The sequence below is a fragment of the Oncorhynchus nerka genome, linkage group LG13 (genome assembly GCF_034236695.1).
Source record: "Oncorhynchus nerka isolate Pitt River linkage group LG13, Oner_Uvic_2.0, whole genome shotgun sequence".
In the NCBI taxonomy this organism is placed as follows: domain Eukaryota; kingdom Metazoa; phylum Chordata; class Actinopteri; order Salmoniformes; family Salmonidae; genus Oncorhynchus; species Oncorhynchus nerka.
This window is the reverse complement of record NC_088408.1, coordinates 84,915,601-84,935,635: the sequence shown is the minus strand read 5'-3', so window position 1 is coordinate 84,935,635 and position 20,035 is coordinate 84,915,601. Positions and strand designations below refer to the sequence as shown.

At 43.7% G+C, this 20,035-nt stretch overlaps 1 protein-coding gene across 1 annotated transcript in view; it reads left to right on the top strand.

Annotated features, from left to right (window-relative positions):
* The first annotated feature begins 9,092 nt into the window (after positions 1-9,092).
* The window catches only part of LOC115140293 (inactive carboxypeptidase-like protein X2), a 32,642-nt gene continuing 21,699 nt past the window's right edge, over positions 9,093-20,035 (top strand). The window contains exon 1 of the mRNA XM_029678602.2: positions 9,093-9,972. Within this exon, the coding sequence (XP_029534462.2) occupies positions 9,720-9,972 (253 nt within the window). The 5' untranslated portion in view covers positions 9,093-9,719. The remainder of the gene's footprint in view (positions 9,973-20,035) is intronic.

The following is a 20,035-nucleotide window of genomic DNA, read 5'->3' as shown; positions in this document are numbered from 1 at the left end:
GTGTATTTGGAGGGCAAGTTGGTTAGGATGATATCTATGAGGGTGCCTGTGTTTACGGATTTAGGGTTGTACCATTGTGTGTTCATTGATCATTTGTGTAAGATTGAGGGCATCTAGCTTAGATTGTAGGATGGCCGGGGTGTTAAGCATGTCCCAGTTTATGTCATCTAGCAGCACGAGCTCTGAAGATAGATGGGGGGCAATCAATTCACACATGGTGTCCAGGGCACAGCTGGGGGCAGAGGGTGGTCTATAGCAAGCGGCAACGGTGAGAGACTTGTTTCTGGAAAGGTGGATTTTTAAAAGTAGAATCTTGAATTATTTGGGTACAGACCTGGATAGTAAGTCAGAACTCTGCAGGCTATCTCTGCAGTAGATTGCAACACCGCCCCCTTTGGCAGTTCTGTCTTGTCGGAAAACGTTATAGTTAGGGATGGAAATTTCAGGGATTTTGGTGGTCTTCCTAAGCCAGGATTCAGACACAGCTAGGACATCCGGGTTGGCAGAGTGCTAAAGCAGTGAATAAAACAAACTTAGGGAGGAGGCTTCTAATGTTAATGCATATGTGGGAGGTGGAACTAAATGGTGAGTTAAGGCATATTAAGCAGGGCTAGAGGCTCTACGGTGAAATAAGACAATAATCACTAACCAGGACAGTAATGGACAAGGCATATTGATATTAGGGAGAGGCATGCGTAGCCGAGTGATCATAGGAGTCCAGTGAGTGTTTGGGCTGGCTGGAGAAACGGCAATTCAGACAGTTAGCAGGCTGGGGCTAGCACGCTAGCAGAAGGGCCTTAGAAGGACGTCGCGATGGAGGAAAGTCTGTTTTAGCCTCCGCGTTTGGTGACGTCGATAGACCAGTCGTGGTGGATTAGTAGGGTTCCGAGGAGCAGAGGTGTCCAAGTCCAATTGGCAAAATGGGTATAGTGGCCCAAGAAATTGACCAATGGATCTATTCAGCTAACAGTCCAATATGCTCTAGACAGCTAGTGGGCCGCGGCTAGCAGATGGGCATTTATGGGACGTCGTGGCGTAGGGGCCAGTTGAGTACCCCCTCGAGCAGGTTACGTCGGTAGTCCAGTCGTGAAGGATCGGCGGGGTTCCGTGCCCCATACCGACAGTAGAAGGGGTCCAGGTATTGTAGCCCAGGAGTGGCTGATGGGCCTCTTCAGCTAGCCGGAAGAATGGGCCTAGCATGGGCTAGCTCCAGGCTAATTGCTGCTTGCTTCGGGACAGACGTTAGCCAGGGGTAGTCACTCAAGTTGCAGCTAGCTAGCTGCGATGATCCAGTGAAACGGTTCCAAGCTTGCGGTAGGAATCCAGGGATTTGGAGAGAAAATAGGTCCCGTATTCTCTGGTTTGAGTTGCATTGTACAAACTGGCAAGAGCTTTTCGAGCTGAAGGTTAGCCGATGACCGCTAGCAGTGGTTAGCTGTCTACTAGCTAGTAGCTAGTGAGCTGGCTAGTTTATGTTGGGGGATTCCGGTTCCGAGGTAAATAAAAATACTTTAGAAAAAACAGATCCACACCACATTGGGTGAGGTGGGTTGCAGGAGAGTATTTTGAAGTTGAGGTTTAGAAAAATATTTTTAAAAGATATGTAAAGAAAAAGATATATACATGGGACACGACAAGACGAAGGACAAAGACGTCTGACTGCTACGCCATCTTGGATCAATGCAGCGTAGCTAATGTTAGCTAGGTTTTTAGAAAATAAATATATATTTGAAGCGGTTTTTGTTTTTTTTTCAATTTAAAGTTTTATTAAGTTCTTGTTTTTCAATCAACCAACAAAACACATTCCACATTCACAGATGTGACAGGCTTTAAAAAATAAAAAGTCAAAAAATAATAATACATTTGAAAAAATTAAAATAAAATTAAAATGAATGATAAAGTCAAATAAAAGCATTTATTTTTCTTAATCTATATATTTTCCTTGGTACATATATATATACATACATACATACATACATACATACATACATACATACATACATACATACGTACACACATACACACATACGCACACGTACTCAAAAACTAAATTAAAATAAAAACACAAAAAAAACATATAACACTTGCAGCAGCACTATCAAGGTTCTTATCAGCTATTTCAAGCATTCGCTGAGACGACGGGCCAATAATTAGTTTTTAGGTTTTACAGTACCTTACACAACATGTATCTGCGCATTTCCCTAGTCACCCCGTTCACTCTGTCCAGTTTGAAATATAGTTGAATAGTGGAGACCAGAGTCTATCAAACTTGGGCTGTCTCTTGTGGAGGTCATAAGTGAGCTTTTCAAGAGGGAGAAAGTCAACAATCTGGTCAATCCACATTTTAAATGTAGGGGGGGGATTAGAGGCCCACAATAGAAGAATACATTTCTTAGCAAAGTATGTAATAGTCATAAGCAAATTTTCTCTGTCAGGATCAAGAACAAAGTCCTGCTGGGCATTAAGAAGATAGATACACGGGGTCATATCAAACTGTACCTCTAGTATTTTCTGTGCAGCAGTATGTACAGATTGCCAGAATCTGGCAATCTCCCTACAGCTCCAAAATACATGCATATAGGTTCCACTTTCAGAGGTACATCTTTTACAGTTAGGAGACATATCTGTTTTCATTCTATGGAGTCTCAAAGGAGTATAATAAAATTTGTACAAAAATTTGTAATTAGATTCTTTCATTTTTACACTGGTAGAGGAGCAGTATACCCTGTCGCAAACCTCAGCCCATAACTCATCACTGATAGTCAGACCAAGGTCCTTTTCCCAGATTATTTTCAAAGGAGTAAAGGAGGAGCTTCTTTCTCAGAAAGGAGTCTAGAGATGTAAGATATTTTGTCTTTAATGGATTGTGCTGTGACAAGAAGGGTTTCAACTTCATTCAACTGAGTTCTAAACATCCTCTTGGAGGTAAATGAGGAAATTACATGTCTAATTTGAAGATATTTTTTTTTAAATGGGATCTTGGCACATCAAATTCACTGCAGAGCTCTTGAAAGGATTTCAGTGTAGTGGTTTTCTGATGAAATAGGTCTGAAAAGGTCCTGATTCCTAGAGTATGCCAAAGATTAAAGTTGGCATCCCTCAGGGCTTTTGGCAAGTCTGGGTCGCCTACTATATATAGGCGAGTGAGAACATATTTGGGAGGAAATGCCCAGGTATTTCTTACAGTCCCTCCACGCTAGTAGGGTGCTGTAAATCGCAAAGGTTTTGGCTATGTTGCCCACTTCACTAAAGTTATTAATGAATATAATTGAGCTTAAGGGCAATGAACCACAGGATTGGGCTTCTATCTGAATCCACGTTGACTCTTGTCTGTTTGTGATCCATGTTAGCATGTTGCGGATTTGGGCAGACCAGTAGTACAATTGAAGGGAGGGAAGGGCAAGACCACCTTTAGATTCAGGTTTCAATAGAGTGGAGAACATGATCCTAGGTTTTTTATTGCCCCATATAAATTTGGTGATGCTTTGGTTAGTTGTTTTGAAGAAGGAAACTGGGAGATAGCATGGGAGCATCTGAAATAAGTAGTTCAGTCTAGGGAGGACGTTCATACGGATTACATTAATTCTTCCTACTAAGCTAATTGGGAGGGAGATCCAGGTTTGGAGATCGTTATTGATTCGATCCAGGAGTGGAAGATAATTTTCCTTAAAAAGGCTATTCAGATCTGGTGTTATGAAGATCCCGAGGTATTGAAACCCCTGTGTTTTCCATTGGAAAGGACAAAGTGTCTTCATAGAGCTGGTGAGTGTAATATTGAGAGGGCAGACAGTGGATTTGTTAAAATTGATCTTATAACCTGAAAACTTGCCATACTGAGCAATTGTGTCTATGAAGCTGTTTTAAAGACTTGTTACTGACTTTTGAACACTTGTCAAACTACTTAATTTCACTGCCTGTTTATTGATTAATTGGTGAATGAAAAAGTTGGATTAATGTTATTCATGATTTTGCTATTGAATTCAGGTGGAGAGGGAGTAAGAGACAGCCATTTTATATTGCATTGTAATTTGCACTGCACTATTTATTAGACCTAGATATTGTATGTACTGATATGTAGGCTGTGTGTGACATTTAAAATGTATTTATTTCAGTCCTTGACTAATAATGTTCTGTATTATGTATGTGTTACTGATATAGACATTTATATGTTTAAGGTAATGACTAAACATATTCCACCCTGTTACTGTATAATGGAGTGAAATGTATTTGAATCATAGGACAAGATAAGACTTTACTATTTAGCAATATAGGCGAGAGTGTGTGCATAGGAAAAGAAGAACTGTCAACAGACAGCTTGTGACCACTGTGAAACTGATAACAGGAAAGACGTCTCCCCACCCAGGGAGGGGAGAAACCGTTAGGTTTGCAGTAGATTATGTAACATGTTGTAAGATATGATAAGCAATGTGTTGGAGAAGACTTGTAACCAGCATTGGCAGTGTTAGAGAGGAGGGCATTTATATGACCAAATGTGAGGTATAAAAGGCTATGTGCATTTTTTTTTGAGCTCTCTTGAATAAACTTTTTGACTATTGTAAGCTGGGGCTCTGTCTGTTTCATTCAACCGGAATCTTACCAATTTTAGGTTGCAGACTGAGTAGTTTAACTGAAGTTCAGTTTATGAACATTGATAACATAATTCTCATAACAGTTATGTATGCCTCTTGGAGGAGGGAACGCAACACCCTGTTACATCAACTCCCCGTGGAGTGAAAAAAAGTATGTGATAGTAGGTGCGGGGAAGGACGACAGAGGCAGAGAAACACACTGTTTACCGTGTTTAGGAATTATACATTCCCTGTAATATGGGGAAAAGGTGTCGCCTATCTTCCCCATTATCCCCTGGGTCCTTATACCTGTGTTCTCTGTTTGTCTGTTGCCAGTTCATCTTGTTTGTCAAATCAACCAGTGGTTTGGCTCAGCGCCTGTTTGTACCAGTCTCTCTTTTTCCTCACCCTCCTGGTTTTGACCCTGTCTCTAAGCCCGCCTGCCTGACCACTTTACCTGAGCCTGCCTGCAGTCCTGTACCTTTGCCCCACTACTCTGGATTATCGACCCCTGCCTGCCTTGACCTGTCGTTTGCCTGCCCGTTGCTGTAATAAACATTGTTACTTTGACACAGTCTGGGTCTTACCTTCTAACCTGATAATGTATTATGTCATGTTTCATGTGGACCCCAGGAAGAGTAATGGGGATCCTAATACCAAAATATCACTAGAAAGCAGCATGCTGCCAGACCACCAAAGGACCCTAGAGGTATTAGTCAATGCTTATGAACTAGATATTGGATTTGAATTGCCCATTTATATCAATGACACTAACAAAAATGGTTGGATTGTTCAGCAACATGCAGTAAATGCTAACATGGATTTGATGGTGAAACGCACTCATTACCATCTCCCTATCAGGCCACTGCATGCTGTAACATGGGCCTGGATTGTGACATGTGCATCAAGCTATCTGCCTGAAGTCTGGGGCTTTCAGTGGTACCTTCCCTTTGCTTAGAGCAAGAGTCTCCTTATCTCATAGCCATTTAATATTTATTTATTATTTAACTAGGCAAGTCAGTTAAGAACAAATTCTTATTTTCAATGCCTTGCAGAACGACGGATTTTTACCTTGTCAACCTTTCAGCTACTAGTCCAACGCTCTAACCACTAGGCTACCTGCTGCCCTAACATGTAATGTATGAGGACACTAAAATTCATAGAAACAGCTAAAAACACAACTAATTTATATTCTCTTATCCCTGGCTGTGTTTACACAGGCAACCCAATTCTGATCTTTTTCCCACTAATTTGTCTTTTGACCAATTACATCAGATCTTTTCATATCAGATCTTTTTCAGAGATTATCTGATTGGTCAAAAGACCAATTTGTGAAAAAAAGATTAGGCATGGGCTACCTATCTAAACACAGCCAATTTGTCCTATTCTTCAGTCTCGTCTGGGATATATATTTTAGTTGGCATTAGAGCATTAGAGATTAGAGATATTATATATATATATATATATATATATATATATATATATATATATAAAATAGATATATACTGACATGGAGTGCTCCATGTTCCTGCTGGTAGCAGGCCTCAACCTGGTTGCAGGAAAATGTACTGCATTGGGTTATGGTTGTATCCATCTCCACCAGTCTCCTGGAAATCACGTGACAAATCTGTATAGATTAACAAAAGAAAATGGTAACTGCATTTATTCAATTTAAGTCATGACAGCCATAGGTTCTTTACACAGGAGTGTACAGAGTTTTGTTTCAGGACTTCACTAACACCTGATTCAACTAATTGTGGTCTAAATTGAACAAAAATGTGCACACAGTTCAGTCCCCTGGGACAGAAATCACCCACGTCTGTATTATTGAATGAGCTTTCCAAGTTAAAAGTTTAGCGACAATTCTGCATAAAGGAAAATAACATGTGGATCTATTTCTATCTAAACTTGTGAATAAACTCCAAGAAAAATATGATTTTCCTGGTGGCTGGGAGGTTAGCAAATTCTTTACATCTGTGTTAGGAATGTGCTTCAACCTGAGAAAAGAGCAGAGCAGAGGAGGGGGAGAAATTAACCTCTGCTCAAATTTCAGTTCTGGTTCAAGTCGCTGAGAACCCCAACTACCTTTAATGTACCATAGTTTTGTAGACAGTTTTACATATTCATAAGCATGATCTAGTTGTCTCGAGTTTACTTTTAGATCGCTAATCTATTTGCAGTAAAATTGAGAGGGGCATTTTTATTGCCAACTTTTTCAGTCACCAATTAATCAATAAACAAGCAGTGAAATGAAGTAGTTCGACAACTGTTCAAAAGTCAATAACAAGTCTTTCAAATATAGCTTCAAATATATATTTAATATTTTCTAGAAACCTAGCTAACATTAGCTACGCTGCAGTGATGATGATGATGGGAATTAGCTAGCTAGATTTCCCTCAGCTGTTTCAATTGAACTATCTAATGACATTTCCAATCAACTTCATCAATAGATGGTTAACTAACTAGAAAATATATTAGTTTTCCCTCGCATCTAAAGCTGCCTGATAAAACTAGCCTGTTGATAGTAAAACTTGGAAGAATGTCAGAGGCCAGCTAGCTAACGCAATAGCGGCTGTCAATGCAATGGCTGGTCTGGAGTTCGTCTGAAATGTACCATTATGTTTCACATGATGAGCAAACTACTGTCATGCCCCTTCACAAAAAAAATCGATGAACACAGATAAAAGAGAGGATTACATTCAAGTAGATCATTACCTCATCCTCTCTTTCTCATGTGGGAAGCTAATTCCTGAGATTTGATTGATGGAACAAATAAGCCAATGGTTCGTCAGTTTTGGTTTTGGCAGAGGGAACTGATTGGTCAGGAGTTAAAGGTCCTGCTCGCAGAGCGAAAATCACATTTCCACCTGCAAATATCTTTCTACAAATTTACAAAATGTTTTACAAGTTTACGTTACTCTTGTTAGCATGACAACAGTGACAGAACTCCCAGCGTGTATTTTTGTTTCACAGCAGAATATTCATACTCGTAAATGGACTTGTAATAATTCTGAAAATAAATGATACTTGCAAATCTTATTGAATGTCTTCAAATGTCAAGTTACAGGTTTAAATCTTTCACACATTTTCTTGAGTGGGCAGCTTCAAAATTAAATTACACATTTGCGAAGCTACTTGCAACCACGAATCTCAATGTGTGACGACAAAATTCTAAACACAAACTCATGTAGTTCTGTCACCATTATAATTCCATAGCCAAGTGAATTACTTCATCAAGCAGGGAGGTTTCTGTGTGTGTAAGGGTATGTGTGTGTGTATAAAAATGGCAGAGATGAGATGGTTTATTCAAACATGCTACTGTAGTAGGACACCATCCATCCACGCACGCACGCACGCACGCACGCACACACACACACACACACACACACACGTTTGACCTACCCTTATCCCCCAACATCACAGCTTGTTGGTTATAAACTGTGTGTCATGGAAAAACTACTGTCTCTCCATAAAAAAGGTCAATCTGTGATGTGTACGGGAAGATAGACTTGAATCAGAGTACAAAACCAAAACCCTCTTACTCACTTTGAGTCATTTCCAACCAGATGCTTATAATTTGATTTGTGAGTTATAACTCTAAACACATTTAAAAATAAGCCCTTTTGGACAAATCTCAAGAGATACTACTACTACTCACCATCTAAACAATCCTGCTTAGAATCAGATTTTTTCCCCCCACTGTTTTCTTTTCTTCTGAATTATTAGGCTGTCTGTTTCTGTTTGCAGCACCATAATGTAGTGCTGAAAAACACATTTCCATTTAAGCTTCCTCCAGTAGCTGCATATCTTTTTCCAATTCAGTTTGTTTTCCAATTCCTTCGTCTCAGTTAACCCGAGGTACTGGAGTGGAGACTACTTCTCTGGGGGAGGCCACAGACAGGGCAGAGCAAAGAAAACACAAAGCCCCGAAAAGGGCAAACTTTTGTCATCTGCTCAAATAGTTATTCCTTCTATATATGTGTGTGTGTGTGTGTGTGTGTGTGTGTGTGTGTGTGTGTGTGTGTGTGTGTGTGTGTGTGTGTGTGTGTGTGTGTGTGTGTGTGTGTGTGTGTGTGTGTGTGTGTGTGTGTGTGTGTGTGTGTGTGTGTGTGTGTGTGTGTGTGTGTGTGTGTGTGTGTGTGTGTGTGTGTGTGTGTGTGTGTGTGTGTGTGTGTGTGTGTGTGTGTGTGTGTGTGTGTGTGTGTGTTTGTTCTTGGCTGGGAATGAGTTTTGCTTCAAACTAATGGGAGACTTTGCTAAGCTACATCGTAAGGAAAGAATGCTACAGTTCCCCTGAAATCTGGATGGTAAGGAGAGCGGGACAATCCTAAAAAACGAAATCCAGTTTGAGGTGGAATATGTTCTTTATTGTTTTAAATTGCTTTGAACTAAGTCCACTCCATGAGTCCACAGATGTTGTGGGGTTCAGTATTGTTAGCACACACACATTCTGTCCTCCCCCACCCTCTTTCCACTCTTTTCCCCTCCCCCTCTCCTCCTCTGGAATCCAGCGTCCTGGGAGCCTTTCCATTCGTGCCTGTCTGTGGCAGTCTGCGGAGGGAAGAGCAGTCTGCGGAGGGAAGAGCTGGTAGAAGCACTCTGCTACAGGACTAAGCTCTATTTTCAAATATATAGAGCCAGCCTGGATTCTGCCTTCCCTCTCCTGGCTTCTCCAGTGAGCTGCTCTGCTCAATCTGTGCTGAGATCTCCTTTTGATCTGGGCACCTGTTCCAACTCATCAGCCAGGTGAAGGTGATTCTTTCTCTGTCTCCCTTAGCTATTGTTTTGGGGCTTCTTTTCCTCCCTCCCTCCCTCCTCTCTGTGTTCAGCCCTGCCTCATGCTTTGAGTGAGTGGGTTTGGCTGTGGCTTGCAGTGCGCGTGGAGCTCCAGAATATTCCTCACTAGAGTGAAGGTGTGGAACACTGGAGTAGAATACTGAGACAGAACAGTGAGGTGTTTTGGTGAGGTAGAATTATTTTGTAGAATACTGATTTAGAACACTGAGGTAGAATTTCTGAGTAGCGTTCTGAGCTGGAACTTTTGCAATAACTTTAATTCTGAAGTAGAATACTGTGGTGGAATACTTGATCGGAATACTGAGCTAGAAGTATTTTGTGGAACATTGAAATAGGTACTGTAGAGTAGGGAGGATGGGGGGTCATACTGCAGTGGTGTGTTTAGTTCTGCTGGCCCTATGCTGTGTGCTACTGCTAAGAGGAGGGGAGAGCGCAGGAGGCATAGTCTCTATAGGCCAGGCTGTGGAGGAGAGAGGGATGGATGGAGGAATGGAGGCCCTACATGGAGAGGAGTCCCAGGATGAGCCGGCTAAAGAACAGGAGCTCACAGAGACGCAAAGACAGACTGGCAAGGCAAAGAGAGCCACAGAGGAAGAAGCCGTATCAGGTAAGAACAAAGCCAACCTACCTATTATAATGCATGTTACTAAGTGGAGAGTTGGGACCCACTGGTAGATCCCAATTGAGTTGTGGCTAGAAACATGGATGGTTTTATCTACTTGATGGGGCTCAAGAAGAAAACTGTTTTGGAACCCCTGGCTTGTGTTATACAAGTGTTCTTGGATCCTAGTCTTGGAGACTCACAAGATGTGCAGGACTTTGTTCCAGCCCAGCAATAACACACCTTATCAACTAATGATCAAACCATTAATAGAAAAAAATAATCTACATCGTCTGGTTGTTGGGCTGGAACAGATGCCTCCTTTCCAGGAGCAGGACTGGAGAACATTATGTTACATTGTCAGACAGGAGACAGGGCACAGAGGACAGGGGATAAGGCACAGAGAACATGGAAGATGAATGGAGAGCATTGGTTTCAAAAGTAGCCGGCGGTTTCCTGAACTACCCAGGCACTGTTCAGTCACTATGACCTGTCCAACAGTATACACACACATACCCTGCACACACCACTCTCACCTGTTTGTCTCCAGCTCACAAAATCAAATCACATTTTATTTGACACATGCACCGAATACAACAAGTGTACACTTTACCGTGAAATGCTTACTTACAAGCTTTTTCCCAACAATGTGGTTAAAAAGTAAGAAAATTAGCAAATAGATACAAAGAAAATAGTAACTCAATAAAATAACAATAACAAGGCTATATTTAAGGAGTACCGGTACCAAGTCAGTGTACTTGGGTACGAGGTAGTTGGGGTGATTGAGGTAATACAGTGTATTCGGAAAGTATTCAGACCCATTGACTTTTTCTACATTTTGTTGTTACAGTCTTACAGTATAATCTAAAGATTAAATCTACACGCAATAACACTGAATACTTTCCGAATGCACTTTATGTACATGTAGGTTTGGTTAGGTTAGGTTAGGTGATTGATTGAATTACTATGTACAGTACCAGACAAACATTTGGACACACCTACTCAATGGTTTTTCTTTATTTTTACAATTTTCTGAAGACATCAAACTATGAAATAACACATATGGAATCATGTAGTAACCAGAGAAGTGTTAAACAAATCCAAATATATTTCAGATTCTATAAAGTAGCCACCCTTTGCCTTGATGACAGCTTTGCACTCTCTTGGCATTCTCTCAACGAGCTTCACCTGCAAATGCTTTTCCAACAGGCTTGAAGGAGTTCCCACATATGCTTAGCACTTGTTTGCTGCTTTTCCTTCACTCTGTGGTCCAAATCATCTCAAACCATCTCAATTGGGTTGAGGTCGGGTGAATGTGGAGGCCAGGTCACCGGATGCAGCACTCAATAACTCTCCTTCTTGGTCAAATAGCCCTTACTTTTTTTTAATGTACTTTAAAAAATATATATATATATATATTTAACTAGGCAAGTCAGTTAAGAACAGATTCATATTTATAATGATGGCCTTGTTCAGGGGCAGAACGACAGATTTGTATTTTGTCAGCTCGGGGATTCAATGTAGCAATCTTTCGCTTACTGGCCCAACGCTCTAACTACTAGGCTACCTACTGCCCCTTACTGTGAGGATCAACGCTGGAGACGAGAAGCAGGTACAGGGAGTGAACGTTTAATGAAACACAGACATGAAACAGAACAGGAACAGCATCTGGACAGGAGAAAAATAACATCATCAATGCTGACACAGGGAACAAACTGAAGAGCAGACAAATATAGAGGGGGTAATCCACAAAGTAATGGAGTCCAGGTGAGTCCAATATTGTGCAGCTGCCCGTATTCATGGTGACAGATGTGCGTAATGAAAAGCAGCCTGGCACCCTCGAGCCTGGATATGTGTTGGGTCATTGTCCTGTTGAAAGCAAATGATAGTCCTTCTAAGCGTAAACCAGATTTGATGGCATATCGCTGCAGAATGCTGTTGTAGCCATACTGGTTAAGTGTGCCTTGAATTCTAAATAAATCACAGACAGTGTCACCAGATAAGCACCTCCACACCATCACAACTCATGTTTCACGGTGGGAACCACACATGCGGAGATCCATCCTTTCACCTACTCTGCGTCTCACAAAGACACGGCAATTAGAACCAAAAATCTGAAACCTGGACTCATCAGACCAAAGGACAGATTTCCAACGGTCTAAAGTCCATTGCTCGTGTTTCTTGGCCCAAGCAAGTCTCTTATTCTTATTAGTGTCCTTTAGTAGTGGTTTCTTTGCAGCAATTTGACCATGAAGGCCTGATTCATAAGGTCTCCTCTGAACAGTTGATGTTGAGATGTGTTTGATACTTGAACTCTGTGAAGCATTTATTTGGTCTGAAAATTCTGAGGATGGTAACTCTAAGGAACTTATCTTCTGTAGCAGAGGTAACTTTGGGTCTTTCTGTCCTGTGGCAGTCCTCATGAGTGCCAGTTTCATCATAGCACGTCTTGATGGTTTTTGCGACTGAACTTGAAGAAACTTTCAAAGTTCTTGAAATTGTATGGATTGACTGACCTTCATGTTTTAAAGTAATGATGAACTGTTGTTTCTCTTTGCTTATATGAGCTGTTCTTGCCATAATATGGACTTGGTCTTTTACCAAATAGGGCTGTCTTCTGTATACCACCAGTCAAAAGTTTGGACACACCTACTCAATGCAAAGAGTGTGCAAAGCTGTCATCAAGGCAAAGGGTCTCTACTTTGAATAATCTAAAATCTAAAATATATTTTGATTGAGTGTGTGGACAGGTGTCTTTTATACAGGTAATGAGTGGAGAACAGGTGGGCCTCTTAAAGAAAAACTAACAGATCTGTGAGAGCCAGAATTCTTACTGGTTGGTAGGTGATCAAATACTTATGTCATGCAATAAAATGCAAATGAATTACTTAAAAATCATACAATGTGATTTTCTGGATTTTTGTTTTAGATTCCGTTGTACAGTTGAAGTGTACCTATGATAAAAATGACATGCCTCTACATGATTTGTAAGTAGGAAAACCTACAAAATTGGCAGTGTATCAAATACTTGTTCTCCCCACTGTATTTCAATGGTTAATTTTCTTCCCCTCATGCTTTAAACTGTGGAATACCACAGGGCAGCTGCCTTGGTCCACTTCTTTACTTAATATATACCAACAACCTTCCTTATGCCTTATCTGAAACTCAAACCACTACATTTTCAGCTATTGTCGTTCTCCTAACGCAACGTAACGTAACCAACACTGCTAGCTAGCCAGCTAGCCCCCGAATAGCAGCATTGTAGAAACTTCACACTCAACGGAACGACTTGATTAGGGTAGTGTCAACAACGCAGCTAGCCTACCTCAGCAGTACTGTATCATTTGAATCATTTTAGTCAATTAGATTCTTGCTACGTAAGCTTAACTTTCTGAACATTCGAGACGTGTAGTCCACTTGTCATTCCAATCTCCTCTGCATTAGCGTAGCCTCTTCTCTAGCCTGTCAACTATGTGTCTGTCTATCCCTGTTCTCTCCTCTCTGCACAGACCATACAAACGCTCCACACCGCATGGCCGCGGCCACCCTAATCTGGTGGTCCCAGCGCACGACCCACGTGGAGTTCCAGGTCTCCGGTAGCCTCTGGAACTGCCGATCTGCGGCCAACAAGGCAGAGTTCATCTCAGCCTATGCCTCCCTCCAGTCCCTCGACTTCTTGGCACTGACGGAAACATGGATCACCACAGACAACACCGCTACTCCTACTGCTCTCTCTTCGTCCGCCCACGTGCTCTCGCACACCCCGAGAGCTTCTGGTCAGCGGGGTGGTGGCAAAGGATCCTCATCTCTCCCAAGTGGTCATTCTCTCTTTCTCCCCTTACCCATCTGTCTATCGCCTCCTTTGAATTCCATGCTGTCACAGTTACCAGCCCTTTCAAGCTTAACATCCTTATCATTTATCGCCCTCCAGGTTCCCTCGGAGAGTTCATCAATGAGCTTGATGCCTTGATAAGCTCCTTTCCTGAGGACGGCTCACCTCTCACAGTTCTGGGCGACTTTAACCTCCCCACGTCTACCTTTGACTCATTCCTCTCTGCCTCCTTCTTTCCACTCCTCTCCTCTTTTGACCTCACCCTCTCACCTTCCCCCCCTACTCACAAGGCAGGCAATACGCTCGACCTCATCTTTACTAGATGCTGTTCTTCCACTAACCTCATTGCAACTCCCCTCCAAGTCTCCGACCACTACCTTGTATCCTTTTCCCTCTCGCTCTCATCCAACACTTCCCACACTGCCCCTACTGGATGGTATCGCGCCGTCCCAACCTTCGCTCTCTCTCCCCCGCTACTCTCTCCTCTTCCATCCTATCATCTCTTCCCTCTGCTCAAACCTTCTCCAACCTATCTCCTGATTCTGCCTCCTCAACCCTCCTCTCCTCCCTTTCTGCATCCTTTGACTCTCTATGTCCCCTATCCTCCAGGCCGGCTCGGTCCTCCCCTCCCGCTCCGTGGCTCGACGACTCATTGCGAGCTCACAGAACAGGGCTCCGGGCAGCCGAGCGGAAATGGAGGAAAACTCGCCTCCCTGCGGACCTGGCATCCTTTCACTCCCTCCTCTCTACATTTTCCTCCTCTGTCTCTGCTGCTAAAGCCACTTTCTACCACTCTAAATTCCAAGCATCTGCCTCTAACCCTAGGAAGCTCTTTGCCACCTTCTCCTCCCTCTTGAATCCTCCTCCCCCTCCCCCTCCTCCCTCTCTGCAGATGACTTCGTCAACCATTTTGAAAAGAAGGTCGACGACATCCGATCCTCGTTTGCTAAGTCAAACGACACCGCTGGTTCTGCTCACACTGCTCTACCCTGTGCTCTGACCTCTTTCTCCCTCTCTCCAGATGACATCTCGCGTCTTGTGACGGCCGGCCGCCCAACAACCTGCCCGCTTGACCCTATCCCCTCCTCTCTTCTCCAGACCATCTCCAGTGACCTTCTCCCTTACCTCACCTCGCTCATCAACTCATCCCTGACCGCTGGCTACGTCCCTCCCGTCTTCAAGAGAGCGAGAGTTGCACCCCTTCTGAAAAAACCTACACTCGATCCCTCCGATGTCAACAACTACAGACCAGTATCCCTTCTTTCTTTTCTCTCCAAAACTCTTGAACGTGCCGTCCTTGGCCAGCTCTCCCGCTATCTCTCTCAGAATGACCTTCTTGATCCAAATCAGTCAGGTTTCAAGACTAGTCATTCAACTGAGACTGCTCTTCTCTGTATCTCGGAGGCGCTCCGCACTGCTAAAGCTAACTCTCTCTCCTCTGCTCTCATCCTTCTAGACCTATCGGCTGCCTTCGATACTGTGAACCATCAGATCCTCCTCTCCACCCTCTCTGAGTTGGGCATCTCCGGCGCGGCCCATGCTTGGATTGCGTCCTACCTGACAGGTCGCTCCTACCAGGTGGCGTGGCGAGAATCTGTCTCCTCACCACGCGCTCTCACCACTGGTGTCCCCCAGGGCTCAGTTCTAGGCCCTCTCCTATTCTCGCTATACACCAAGTCACTTGGCTCTGTCATAACCTCACATGGTCTCTCCTATCATTGCTATGCAGACGACACACAATTAATCTTCTCCTTTCCCCCCTCCGATGACCAGGTGGCGAATCGCATCTCTGCATGTCTGGCAGACATATCAGTGTGGATGACGGATCACCACCTCAAGCTGAACCTCGGCAAGACGGAGCTGCTCTTCCTCCCGGGGAAGGACTGCCCGTTCCATGATCTCGCCATCACGGTTGACAACTCCATCGTGTCCTCCTCCCAGAGCGCTAAGAACCTTGGCGTGATCCTGGACAACACCCTGTCGTTCTCAACTAACATCAAGGCGGTGGCCCGTTCCTGTAGGTTCATGCTCTACAACATCCGCAGAGTACGACCCTGCCTCACACAGGAAGCGGCGCAGGTCCTAATCCAGGCACTTGTCATCTCCCGTCTGGATTACTGCAACTCGCTGTTGGCTGGGCTCCCTGCCTGTGCCATTAAACCCCTACAACTCATCCAGAACGCCGCAGCCCGTCTGGTGTTCAACCTACCCAAGTTCTCTCACGTCACCCCGCTCCTCCGCTCTCTCCACTGGCTTCCAGTTGAAGCTCGCATCCGCTACAAGACCATGGTGCTTGCCTACGGAGCTGTGAGGGGAACGGCACCTCAGTACCTCCAGGCTCTGATCAGGCCCTACACCCAAACAAGGGCACTGCGTTCATCCACCTCTGGCCTGCTCGCCTCCCTACCACTGAGGAAGTACAGTTCCCGCTCAGCCCAGTCAAAACTGTTCGCTGCTCTGGCCCCCCAATGGTGGAACAAACTCCCTCACGACGCCAGGACAGCGGAGTCAATCACTACCTTCCGGAGACACCTGAAACCCCACCTCTTTAAGGAATACCTAGGATAGGATAAAGTAATCCTTCTCACCCCCCCCCCTTAAAAGACCTAGATGCACTATTGTAAAGTGGCTGTTCCACTGGATGTCATAAGGTGAAAGCACCAATTTGTAAGTCGCTCTGGATAAGAGCGTCTGCTAAATGACTTAAATGTAAATGTAATACTACAATTTATACAGCAAGACAATAAAATAAAATAAAATCAATTTGTATTAGTCAAATGTGCCGAATACAACAGGTATTACAATGAAACGCTTACTTACGAGCCCCTAACCAACAATGCAGTTATACGGATAAGAATAAGAAATAAAAGTAACAAGTAATTAAAGAGCAGCAGTAAAATAACACTTGTAAGACTATATACAGGGGGTTACCAATACAAGGTCAATGTGTGGGGGCACCAGTTAGTTGAGGTAATATATACATGTAGGTAGATTTATTAAAGTGACTATGCATAGGAGATAACAACAGAGAGTAGCAGCGGTGAATAAGGGGGGGGCAATGCAAATAGTTTGGGTAGCTATTTGAATAGGTGTTCAGGAGTTTTATGGCTTGGGGGTAGAAGCTGTTTAGAAGCTTCTTGGACCTAGACTTGGTGCTCCGGTACCGCTTGCCGTGCGGTAGCAACGAGAACAGTCTATGACAAGGGTGGCTTGAGTCTTTGAAAATTTTTAGGGCCTTCCTCCTGACACCGCCTGGTATAGAGGTCCTGGATGGCAGGAAGTTTGGCCCCAGTGATGTACTGGGCCGTACGCACTACCCTCTGTAGTGCCTTGCGGTCGGAGGCCGAGTAGTTGCCGTACCAGGCAGTGATACAACCAGTGCTCTCGATGGTGCAGCTGTAGAACCTTTTGAGGATTTGAAGACCCATGTCAAATCTTTTCAGTCTCCCGAGGTGGAATAGGTTTTGTCGTGCCCTCTTCACGACTGTCTTGGTGTGCATGGACCATTTTAGTTTGTTGGTGATGTGAACACCAAGGAACTTGAAGCTCTCAACCTGCTCCACTGCAGCCCTGTCGCTGAGAATGGGGGCATGCTCGGTCCTCTTTTTCCAATCGGTTCAACACGTACAGCAAGCTGTACAAGTAGATTTGGAAAATATCAGGGAGTGGGTTTGCTGGAACAAACTTGTTTTAAACACTAAGAAAACCAAAGTTATGTTGGTCTGTTCCACTAGGAAAAGGCCAACACAGCATGGGATACCATTAAGTATGGGGGGAGTACAAACTGAGGAAGTGGCAGAAACCAAACTACTAGGAGTGCAGCTAGACAACTGCTTATCATGGTCGTCTCAAACAACTCATCTATGTAAAACAAAATATTAAAACTGCATGCATGATCAGAAGGATAGCTAAATATTTACCGGGAAAGATTCTTAAGTAAACAACCCAAGCATTAATTGGGAGTCAGGTAATCTACTGTTCTGTGTTCTGGGGAAATGCATCCACAAGTTAAATTTGGAGGCTGCAGATTGAACAGAACAAAGCAGCAAGGATTGTTTTAAGGTGGTTATTCGGTTGTAGCCATGCTCAATGCTCTTGGTTGGTCATCAGTCAACAAGATATTAAATAAATACATACTTATTTTATTTCATAATATACACCATTTAAAACAGCCAAACTCTATTCACAACAGTATTCAGTTGGAAAGAGACAGACATTCAGTAAATACTAGGTGTCAAAGTCGTGTGTATAGGTGGCAGGGAAGTCAGGCGCAGGAGAGTCAAACGGAGTGTAAAATGGAGTCTTTTAATAAATGTCCACGTAACATGCTCCATAACACTAATAAGAATAGAATATAAACAAACATGGGTATGAGGACCCCGTCGCACACCTATACAATAAACACAACACTGACAATAAACAATCTCTGACAAAGACATGAGGGGAAACAGAGGGTTAAATACACAACAGGTAATGAATGGGATTGAAAACAGGTGTGTGGGAAGACAAGACAAAACCAATGGAAAATGAAAAATGGATCAATGATGGCTGGAAGACCGGTGACGTCGACCGCCGAGCACCGCCCGAACAAGGAGAGGCAACGACTTCGGTAGAAGTCGTGACACTAGGAATAGATTGTCCACCATCTATGTGTTATCTAGACAGAAAAGAGAAGGCTAAATAACATTTCGATTTAGAGCAATAAAGAAATTGAATAATTTATCTGAGCAAACAAGAAAATGTTCAATATATAAATTCAAACAATACTTTAAAACCATTTAAATATAATACATAGGAAAGCTGTGCTGGACTATGGTAGATGAAGAATCATACTTTTTAGACTGTTAGAGTATTTATCTGGTCAACATGTCAGTGTATTATGTCTGTTTGTAACAGTGTGTTAGAAGTGAAAATGTGATCATATTATAAATAGTATTTTAAGAACTCTTGGAAGAACAGTCCAAATGAGGACTAAAAGAGATCCTAATAAAATAAAATATAATCCCAGGTTCCTTAGCTTAGTGATTATATGGAGGGCACTACTATGGTGTTGAACGCTGAGCTGTAGTCAATGAACAGCATTCTCACATAGGTGTTCCTTTTGTCTTTTGTCATACCCATCTGGACCGTGTCTCTTGGCACGCACCAGAGCAGAGCAAAGTATACCTGGGCCTGAGACTGGGACTGGTACTTGGACTGGGACTGGTACTTGGACTGGGACTAGGACTGGGACTGAGACTGGGACTGGTACTTGGACTGGGACTGGGACTTAGACCGAGACTGGTACTTGGACTAGGACTGGGACTGAGACTGGTACTTGGACTAGGACTGGTACTTGGACTAGGACTGGTACTGGGACTGGTACTTGGACTGGGACTGGGACTTAGACTGAGACTGGTACTTGGACTGGGACTGAGACTGGGACTGGTACTTGGACTGGGACTGGGACTTGGACTGGAACTGAGACTGAGACTGGGACTGGTACTTGGACTGAGACTGGTACTTGGACTAGTACTGGGACTGAGACTGGTACTTTGGACTAGGACTGGTACTTGGACTGAGACTGGTACTGGTACTGGGACTGGTACTTGGACTGGAACTGAGACTGAGACTGGGACTGGGACTGGGACTGGTACTGGGACTTAGACTGAGACTGGTATTTGGACTGGGACTTGGACTGAGACTGAGACTGGTACTTGGACTGGGACTGGTACTTGGACTGGGACTTAGACTGAGACTGGTACTTGGACTGGGACTTAAGACTGAGACTGGTACTTGGACTAGGACTGGGACTGGGACTGGTACTTGGACTGGTACTTGGACTGGGACTGGGACTGGGACTGAGACTGGGGAAGATTTAGTCTGCTGCTGCAGTAACAGACCTGGCTGGGACTGGTACTTGGACTGGGACTTAGACTGAGACTGGTACTTGGACTAGGACTGGGACTGGGACTGAGACTGGTACTTGGACTGGGACTGGTACTTGGACTGGGACTTAGACTGAGACTGGTACTTGGACTGGGACTTAGACTGAGACTGGTACTTGGACTAGGACTGGGACTGGGACTGGTACTTGGACTGGTACTTGGACTGGGACTGGGACTTGGACTGGGACTGAGACTGGGGAAGATTTAGTCTGCTGCTGCAGTAACAGACCTGGCTGGGACTGGACTTGGACTGGGACTTGGACTGGGACTGGGACTTAGACTGAGACTGGTACTTGGACTGGGACTGAGA